At 44.1% G+C, this 10,365-nt stretch overlaps 1 protein-coding gene across 1 annotated transcript; it reads right to left on the reverse strand.

Moving 5' to 3' along the window:
• Positions 1–4,394: 4,394 nt before the first annotated feature.
• On the reverse strand, positions 4,395–7,681 carry LOC147988477 (zealexin A1 synthase-like). The gene is made up of 2 exons (XM_087544404.1): positions 6,639–7,681; positions 4,395–5,306 (listed from the first exon to the last, which is right to left on the reverse strand). Exons 1-2 carry the CDS (start codon positions 7,539–7,541, stop codon positions 4,680–4,682), a joined length of 1,530 nt encoding a protein of 509 aa, XP_087400530.1. The 5' UTR covers positions 7,542–7,681; the 3' UTR covers positions 4,395–4,679.
• Between the last annotated feature and the right edge of the window lie 2,684 nt (positions 7,682–10,365).

A 10,365-nucleotide genomic window follows, 5' to 3' on the forward strand; every position in this document is an offset into this window, starting at 1 on the left:
GTCTAGTACCACCGCAACGTGGTGCTAACATAATTGATTGCAAGTGGGTATACAAGATAAAAAGCAAATCTGATGGTAGTATAGACAGGTACAAGGCAAGGTTGGTTGCAAAAGGTTTTAAGCAAAGGTTTGGTATTGATTATGATGACACCTTTAGTCTTGTGGTTAAAGCAACTACCATTCGCCTTGTTTTATCCATTGCTATTTCCAGAGGATGGAGCTTACGACAGCTAGATGTTCAGAACACGTTTCTTCATGGTGTTCTTGAGGAAGAAGTGTTCATGCGGCAACCACCAGGTTATGAAAATCATAGCACACCACATTATGTATGTAAGTTGGATAAAGCATTATATGGACTTAAGCAGGCTCCAAGAGCATGGTATTCTAGGTTAAGCATGCAGTTACAACATCTTGGGTTCATACCATCCAAAGCAGATACATCTGCTTTTATAGCAAAGGCAATATCACTGTGTTTGTGCTTGTTTATGTGGATGATATAATTGTTGCTAGTTCAAGTCAAGAGGCCACAACTTGTTTGCTTAAGGATTTAAAACTTGAATTTGCTCTCAAGGATCTAGGTGACCTTCACTATTTTCTTGGTATAGAAGTAAAGCAAGTCAGAGATGGCATACTGCTCTCACAGGAAAAATATACAGCTGATGTTCTTAAGAGGGTGGGATTGGAGAATTGCAAACCAGTTAGCACACCGGTTTCCACCTCAGAGAAACTTACGGTTGATAGTGGAGAAGTTCTTGGCCCAGAAGATGCAACAAATTATAGAAGTGTTGTTGGTGCTTTGCAATATTTAACACTTACACGTCCAGATATTTCTTACTCTATGAATAAGGTATGTCAATATTTGCATGCGCCTAGAACTACTCATTGGACAGCAATTAAGAGAATCCTAAGGTATCTTCAGTATTCTCAGGGGCTTGGACTTCAGATTGTCAAGTCCTCTTCCTTGCCTGTTACTGCATATTCTGATGCAGACTGGGCAGGGTGTGCTGATGATAGAAGATCTACTGGTGGTTTTGCTGTGTTTCTGGGATCTAATCTTGTATCATGGAGTGCAAGGAAGCAAGCTACTGTCTCACGATCAAGTACAGAGGCTGAATATAAGTCATTAGCAAATGCCACGGCTGAAGTAATGTGGATACAAACATTACTCTATGAGCTTGGAATTAAAGCTCCGAAGGCTGCACGGTTATGGTGTGACAATATTGGTGCAACTTATCTTTCAGCAAATCCTGTCTTCCATGCACGAACAAAACACATTGAGGTGGACTTTCATTTTGTCAGAGAGAGTAGCTCGAAAGCTACTTGAGATACGATTCATTCCTACAGGGGATCAACTTGAAGATGGGTTCACTAAACCATTGACTGAGAGAAGATTGGATAAGTTCAAGTACAATCTCAACCTTAGCAAGGCTTGAGGTTTAGATTGAGGGGGAGTGTTAGAATTGTTGTATAGGGATAGGAGAGGTGTTTAAACTTGTATCTATCTCTTCTTCTCCTTATCCCGTTTATCTCATGTAATGACCTCTCCTGGTCGATCTCCTCCTCCTCTCTCGATCTCCTCTCGTGTTCGATCCTCTCTGTAACTTGCCTACCAAGGCTTTGCCTCAATATATACATGCGGCCCGAGACAAAGGGTTCTACGCTTCCCAAAATACTTTACATGGCCGACTATAAACATAACCCTTCAAAGAGACATAATATTTTCCAAAAAAAAGAATTTTAAGAGAATGCGTTGGCCCTTTGCCTGGAAAGCAAATCAAAATCACTAAAATTCACTGAAGTTCGGTAACTGAAATTCAGTACAATCAAAGAAGCGAGCTATGAGGAAATGTTGAACTTGTGAAGGGACCTACCCTTTTTTATCAACATCTACCCACAAAAATATGCTAGCGGCTTTAGCAGCCATCGTGTGGCATGTCGGTCGGATAAGGTTCTCTCTAGAGCCCCCCCTGCCTGGCTGCCCCGGCACCAATGGCACCCTCAACACCCAAACCTAAACCCTACTATCTAAGCCTCAGTCATCGCTGCCTCTCAGGGCTGGTCGGTCATTATCATACCTCTCAAGTTTGGTCCATGCTCACTTCCTTCAGTGTCAAACGTGTAATGGAGCAAGTCATGATGAACCATGAGTTGTCCTTAGTAATATTGAAATATAATCCATGTATTGTGGCGCGTCCGTGAGTTGTATTCTCTTATGGTTAAGCTTGATCTTATATTTATGTTGTCATGTAGACTATTAATATCATAGAGATCAACTCTCAAACCATCGTATCCCAATGATGTAATCTCTTTGTAATCATTCTGTTGGCTGCACACCCTTACAAACACGAATGCGTCCTTGCTGGCAGGCATACGCTTCAACGATCTACATCTAAATTAGAGCTAAACACGTTGCAATCCTCCTCTGCTCTGGCATCTCTCTTTCCCATGTTCAGATCGGAGAAAAACTAACCTCGGAGAATTTCCTCTCATGGAAAGCTCAAGTGTTGCCGCCGATCCAGGGTGGCTTGCCCGTGACCTTCCTTAACGGGTCGTGGGCAGCACCACTAGAGGAGGCTAAGGCCCCGCTTGGAAACTCTTTTCGTTTTCCCAGCTGTATTGCATGAGTATAAAACCGGTGAATGCAATTACACCCATCGCTTGGTCTGTAAAAGTTTTTGACTATAACATTGCCAAAATAACCAGAAAATAAAACGCACACGGTGAACCAAGCGTGATTTCAGGATTCAACTGGTTATTTTTACGTCTCCGACTAATACAATTGTTTTGGGCTAGAAAACGCCGAACCAATCGCGGCCTTAAGGTGGACAAGACCATCGAGAAGGTTCAGAACCCAGTTTATGTCGCTTGGGTCGCCTAGGACCAGTGGGTCGTGGAATTTCAGTGTGATGAAGGCCGGCATGGCTACCTTTGCAACCAATACCAGCGATAAGGCCAAGGTAGCGGTGAAGGCTCCTACAACAACTTTCCTAGAGTGGCACCTTCTGAGAGAAACTTTGTTTCGAAGTACTTTATAAGAATTTCGAAGGATTGAAATCGTTAGTAATTTTTCCTACGTTGATCGTTTGATTCGCAAGATCAAACCCTATAGTATTTTTTACTAAAGATTTCCATGTAGGCCTTCTTTGGTTCGCAGGATTCTAAAAACTATATATAAGAATAAGAAAAACATAGGAATATGATAGGAATGCTTGTGAAAAATTAAGGATTGGTTAACATAGGAATTCTACCAACTTTTGTATTTGGTTCACAGGAATTTTAATAAACATGGCCATGTGTGCGGCAGTGCAGGGCAAGAGCCCGTTTCGAGGGATCACATGAAAATGTGTAGTTAGAATTTTACTATAACACTAAGAATTTTAGTCTCATTGTACGTGCGTAGGAATTAAAAAAAGAGGTCCAAGTGGATGCTAAATTTCCAACGGCTCAAAGAGGAGCGGAAAGGCCTCTCATCCTCCTCCTCCTATTCCTCCTCTTGCTACTACTACCAGGGCCAAGAGTGTGGACCATGCCTCCCCTCTCCACCCACATGACGGCAAGTGAGGTGCCGATGTTTCTTGCAGAATTATCATGAACCAATTCGATATTGGGAAGTTATGCCATACAAATAACCACATTGATAAGATGAGGGTTTATGAAGTTTTTGTTTGCTCCCAAGCTTGAGACCAGCGGGGCAAGAGCCTATTTCAAGAGAAAGATTACCGTACTGTAACTAAAACTATTGGAAAATTTCTATCTAGTGACTTTTAACATGACAACTCAATTTCAGATGGTATATCCCGAAGGTTGATGTTATTTGATAGACTCTGAACTGTCCTGTGGTGTACTGTAGAATCTGGTAATTTTAAAGAATGTTGAATAGTTTGAGTTATATTTTGTTATCATATTTAACTGAAGAGTCTTTCAACTAGCAAAAATATTCGTATGAAATAAATAAATATGTTTTATAAGAAATTATAGCAACCACAAACAGAGTCTTACTAGTGAAAAGGTAGCTCTAGTAGATCCTTTGCAAATACTCCCTCCGTTACATGTTGAGTGTCGCTGACTTAGTAAACTTTGTACTAAATCAGCGACATTTAATATGGAGTGGACGGAGTACGTATGCTATCTGGTCATTGGTTGGATAAAAAGCGAGCCTCCAATGCCTTGTTCATAGTGCACTCACAAAATAAATGAAAATCAATTCTATCTACCTTTTTCATGCTTCAATAATTGGATGAGCAGTCAAGTATGTTGTTTGCCCAAAGATTATCATATATAGGATCCTTGCCCTGGACGGGTAAATGCCAAGAACTTCGGATCAGGCAACTTGAGCTCCATGAGACTACTTTCGAGACAACATATATGTTCATATCCACTGATAGCAAATCACATATAGCACATATGTTTCTGATCCACAGATCATACTTAATTAATAGTCATGTGTTATTACAAAGTTCGTATAACTATGTATAACGACGTAAAATCTTCTGTTGTGCACTAGTAGTACATACAGTAGATGCAATACCATGTTTGCAATAAGATTTTCTTATTCGTTTTTAACCCAACTTCTCATATTCCATTGCATAAGGGAACAACCATACATTGCAAAAAAGACATGCGCTGAAAGTGCAGGTACATGAACATGCGTTGTCACGTGTATATACAAGCTCTGTGCTTCACTTCGACATCTTGGACCACACATGTGGAATAGCTCTGAGTTGCAGGTCATACCTTCTGCTTACAGCCAACCCAAACTTCTCGGACATATCAAACGAAACAAGGCTAGAACCATCAGGAAGTCTCCAGTTGAAGTGATATAGAAAGTTTGTTAATGCCATCTCCATGACCGACGAGCCAAACTGGATCCCGGGGCACTGCCGTCGCCCAGCTCCAAAGGGAATGAATTCAAAGTATGTTCCATTGTAATTTAAGTCGATGTTCTCAAACCTCTCTGGCCTAAACTCTCTAGGGTTGTCCCAGTTTTTCGGATCTTGAGAAATTGCAACGGCATTAATGTATATATTGGTGCCTTTAGGGATGTCATACCCCATAACTGTGCAATCCTCTCTAGCTGATCGTGGGATTAGAGAAATTGGTGGATGCAACCTAAGGGTTTCCTTGATGACCATCTGCATGTAGTGGAGTTTACCGAGGTCGTTATTAGTAATGACAGATCGGCCTTCACCAAGAACCTCCCATACTTCTTGTTGTGCCTTAGCCATGATTTCAGGACTCCGCCCAAGCTCTGACATAGCCCACGCCAAAGTAGTTGATGTGGTCTCCGTGGCACCTGCAAACATATCCTGTCGTACAAAGCACAATCAAACATCTCCCTATATAAAGTAATATATGAATACTTCAAAAAGCTACCTCTAATCGTATGAATAATTTAAGTGTTTGTCTTTGAAGACTAATATAGTAACATGTCACCAATTAAATGTAGACACTACAGACGATGGTTAGTACACTCATCACTCAGGAATATGGACAGTTGGGGCATACTAACCATGTGGTGCGCTTTCTTTTCTAAATAGGCACTACATCTGTTCTATTCTTTCTATACTAACAGCAGAATATATTTCTATTTTTGTTAAATTATCATATAATCATTCAAAATAAAGGTTAAAGATACACCAGCAGAAATGTATCAACGTCTAAAATATACTATGCAATAAAGGGGTAAATAAGAGTAGAAAAGTCTGGGTGAGATAAAATAAATACTCAACACTTTCGAGGCAATAAGATGTTGTCATCGCATTTGCGAGGGCCACCGTGCTAGTTAATACATGAAGATAATAGATCTAGTCTCTGCAGTAAAACTACATCAACATCCTAGCAGAACCCATATGACAATCCTGTTGTCTAACCTGTGAAACCACCTAACCCAGGTTGTGTCTTTGAGGTGCATGCATGACTTATTGTCTTTGTTCAAGACTTCTAGATCTAGGAGGACAAGGAATGTGACATCAATGGAGGGCTACCCTTCTCCACTAAGCATGCCTACAAAATCATTCACTGCGATGAACATAAAGACACTAATGCGATTACATTTGGTGTTCCAGCGTCCAAAAGAAGCCCAAGATCTTTGATTGGCTCCTATGCCAGAATAGCCTAAAATCTAAAGCAAATATGGTTCACAAGCACATTGCCAATGAGACCACCTGCCCATCTTGCGGTTACCATTCAGAAGATTACGTCCCCTTGTTATTAGAGTGGCAACTCATCGGCATTTCTCAAGGGGATGCCATCGACTATCTTTGGAACTACCCTACTCTAACAAGAACTAGAAGACTCTACTTAGTTGTCCGTATTCCTAATCATCCTTTGGAATAATTGGGATGCTCGGAACGCGAAGGTTTTTCGCCATGTTGACAATCGCAGATGTACCACGATCAACAACATCATCTCTGAATTAACTCTGTGGTCTCATGTCTCATCGGTTGAAGAAACCGAAAGATAAGATTAATGCATTTGTACCTAACCTCGCGTGTAAATGTGCCTATGTCCTCACCCTATTTGGAACGGACTGCCTTTCACTAATATATTGACCCCTGCCCCCACCCACCCACCACCACCTAATCATTTGAGTACCCACCACAAAAAAAACAATACCTGAAATTAAGAGAAATACTCACAAACAAGACGGCGCAAACAGTCTCTGTGGTTAGAGGGAATTCCAAAGAGTCATCCTTCTGCAGCCTGAGCAGCACGTCCAGCAGATCCTCGTCGTCAGTGCCGGAGACGCCAACGCCAGCAGCTCGTGCGGATTTGCGCTCATCGATGATCTCTGAAATGATGCGCTGCATACGGCCACAGCTCTTCTTCATCTGGCGCTCGCCATTGCTCAGCCACCTTACCAACCTCGACGATGGGAAGAGATCGACGAGACAGAAGCCGCCCAGCAGCTTAAACGCCTTGTCCAACTCGCAGAGGTACTCGCCCTGCTGTGAGAACTTCCCGCCAAAAACTGCCCTGGTCACCATGTCATTGCTGAGCGCCATCACCTTCTCGCTGACGTTGATGGTGTGGCCGGTCGAGGCAGCGGCCGTGATGTCGCGGAGGAGGCAGCCAACCTCCTCGGCCCTGATACCCTCCATGCGTTTCACCTGCGTGGAGCTGAGGAGCTCCATGACGCAGACCTTGCGCATCTGGCGCAGATGGTCGCCGTAGGGGGCAAAGGCGATGCCCCTGCCTCTGCTGCTGAAGATGTCCAGCGTCACGCCGCACGGCCGGCCCGCGAACACGAGGTCGTTGGTCTTCATCACCAGTGCCGCCGCTTCAGGGCTGGACACGACGACCGCGGGGACCTCGCCCAGCATGAGGTGCATCAGCTGCCCATGCCGGCGAGACAGCTGCATCAGCGTGCGGTGTGGGAGGGCGCCGGCGACGTGGTGGAGACTGCCGATGATCGGGAGAGTCCATGGCCCAGGAGGCAGCTGCTTCCTGGCCGGCTTGCTCTTGCCAACCGAGAGCTTGACAAGCCAAATCACCAGGAGCGTAAGTAGGGCTAGGAAACACAGGCTTAGCCACCCCTCCATGGCAATGGCAGGCAGCTCTACTATTGAACAGAGACGATATATTCAGTATATGTCCGCTAGTATAGAGAGAGGAAACACCTGACTGGTAGTGGTGTCTTGTATTGCCAAAATGCTAGACACACGGGCTAGATCAACACCTTCACGGATCAGCTGACTTGTCCTAATTACCCCCCCCCCCCCCCCCCCCTCTCCTATTCTAACCTGGTGGGCTGGGCGCCAAGCCCCGTAATAGCCTGTTGATGTAGCTAGCAAAGCCGCTTGTATTGGGTATGAATCAGGATAAGAAGAATGACTCAACAATCATGTTCCATGTTTGTAGTATTTAGGCCAACTCTTCTTCTTTTTTTAAGGTTGTCAGTGCATCATGATTAGCACATGAACAAGAACAACTAGTTTATAAATTATACACAGGTAAGGGGAAGTGAACAATATATTGACAAATATCAAAGGCATCTTTTGTATTGTGACTTGGTAAAAAAAACATTAATGGAGCAATTATTGGTCAATGCTTCATTTGAACCAATCAAAAAACATATTCACACTGCAAGAGTAGGTACTTGGCACCGGTGTCAGCAAATGGGAGCAGTTGGGTATGGAACGTCACCAATGTGGAAATACTTGACTGTCAGCACTGCCTTGTAGCGGGTTGTCTATACAACATGATTAGCACGCAGGTAGCTAGCTTATAAAGTAATTATGCACAAGCAGGAAGAAGGACGCAGTTAATTAAAACATCGTCGACCCAAACAACATTGAGTGGAACTATGCATACCGAAAGACTTGGTACTTCGCACCGGCGGGTGCCGGCACAAGGGAGCAGTTTGCTGTCACCAATGTGGAAATCATGGACTGTCGAGTATTTCCTTGTATCGATCAGGATAATAAGAACGACCCCACATAGCCATGTTTGGAGTATTGATGTTCTTATTATGGACATGCCAAACCTGCAAACATTAAAAAAAAGGCAGCATTAGTTTCAGAAGATTAATCTTTGCATATGCACATGCACTTACTACTGCATCGCTCTAGATGAATACAGTATAAAAGAGATAGAGTATGCTCCTGATAGTTGTATTTTACTGGATAATGCACAAGTTAAGTCAGAAAAGGGGAAAAAGAAACTGAGGAGGAAAACAGAGGTATACAGGACGATACCTTTCAGGAAACATTGATGAGAACTGAAAATGCTGCTATGACACTGTGTTTTTCACTTTCTCGATACGAGTCCATGCATGTGAGTGCTCATAGAGCACTTTAAGCTGCTTAGCTGCCTTTCCCTATCAAAACATTGATTGCTGATCAGGCTCACAAAACAGTAAGAAGATAGTTCTACGCTTGCCTCGAAGCAGCTCTTGTGTGTCACCATGAGGATAACCCAATCGACGAATGGAAGCATTTATCAATTAGAATATCTTAGCAAGGAAACTTCAACCATCCTCCTATGGTGTGATCAGATACTACTGATCAAGATCCACGCAGTATGTACTTTGAACGCAAACGGTGTGCTTGGTTCTCCGATACTTTGTATGCAAGCGGTGTCCAAGCCGATTGGCCAAAAAAGTCTAAATCCTGTCTCTTCCTCATCGTCAATGTCTATCTTCTTTGGTGCATTACTGTCTCCTTGCTCCGGCTGAAGTGCGGATGACACTGGGATTGGATGGGAGGAAGGTGGACATCTGAACTTGACCTGACAAGGCATTCAAATTTAGGAGCAACAGGAAACTTGCCGCCGGCGGGTCATTATAGAAACTACTTTGATCGACTGGAAACTACTGTTGAGCTGTTCTGCTTGCGGGCATTTGCGCGAGCAGGTGGTGGGCGTGCTCCATCTCATGCCCCCCAAGAGGAACCGACTGACCTTGTGGAGTCCGGCGACGGAAGTCAGCTAGGGCGAGCACCTCGTGTTACAGCTATTTTATCCTTGGTAGTCGTGGAGGGGATGGGGAGCGGGCCAGCGACGGTGCGCGGCCATGGCTCCGGCGAGTAAGGCCCCGTTCGGATCTTGTTGAGCTTCCCAGAATAGCCAGCTTCCCGTGAAGCCAGCCGCAGCCAGCTTCCGACGGGAGCAGCAATTCGTTCGGCAAGCCAGCTTCTTGCTCGTACCAGCTTCCAGCGTTGTAGCCCATATATTAGGCCAATTTGGCCTGAGGTTTGGAGCGGGCTGAGAGCCCAAGTGGCTGTGAAAGAGGCATGGGCTATAGGCCCAGTCGGATTGGTGAGTGTGGAAGTTATTTTCAGCCCATGGGGCAGGTTCGCTGGTGAATGTTATGTTCGCTCTTCACAGTTTCCCTCGTACCGGTTCGATCGACTCACTTGGCGGTGGCATTGCTTTGTAATTTCACTCAACTCCACCTCCCCTGTTTTCTAGGATCTGGGAAAGGCTAGCTTCTCCTTCTCCTCAGTTTTTGCACTACGACGCCTCCAGCTTCTAGATTTCAACTCTGTGGAGATAGCGCGTTCGGCTCAGCTTCTTGAGGGAGTTGATTTATTTTTTGAGACAATCTTGAGGGAGTTGATGAAGCTGGAAGCTGGAGTGGTTCCGAACGGGCCCTAAGCTTTGCTTTGCTCGGAAGAAGAGGAGGCAGCAGGGAGCGCGAGAGCTATGTTTCGCCTCAAGCGAGCTGTAGGATGGGCCGGCCCAATAACGTGGAACCATCTCTGGTTTGGGCCAATTTTAGAAGGTTCCAGGCGGAGTTTTTCTTTTCCATTTTACTTTTTCTGTGTTTTTATTTTCAGTTTTTATTAAGTTTTTTTCAGGAAAATTTCCAATCTATTTATGTTCAATCATAACAGTACAACAAATAGCATAAATAGAAAAAAAATA

Source organism: Triticum urartu, chromosome 1A (assembly GCF_056163025.1).
Source record: "Triticum urartu cultivar PI428250 chromosome 1A, HENAU_Tu73, whole genome shotgun sequence".
Lineage (NCBI taxonomy): Eukaryota > Viridiplantae > Streptophyta > Magnoliopsida > Poales > Poaceae > Triticum > Triticum urartu.

What these genes read in the sequence shown, in the direction of transcription:
- LOC147988477 (XM_087544404.1), bottom strand. Translation starts at nt 7,541, where the DNA reads ATGGAGGGGTGGCTAAGCCTGTGTTTCCTAGCCCTACTTACGCTCCTG. An exon ending in CTGTTTGCGCCGTCTTGTTT is followed by an intron (nt 5,307 to 6,638) that starts GTGAGTATTTCT and finishes TTTGTACGACAG; the next exon opens with GATATGTTTGCAGGTGCCAC.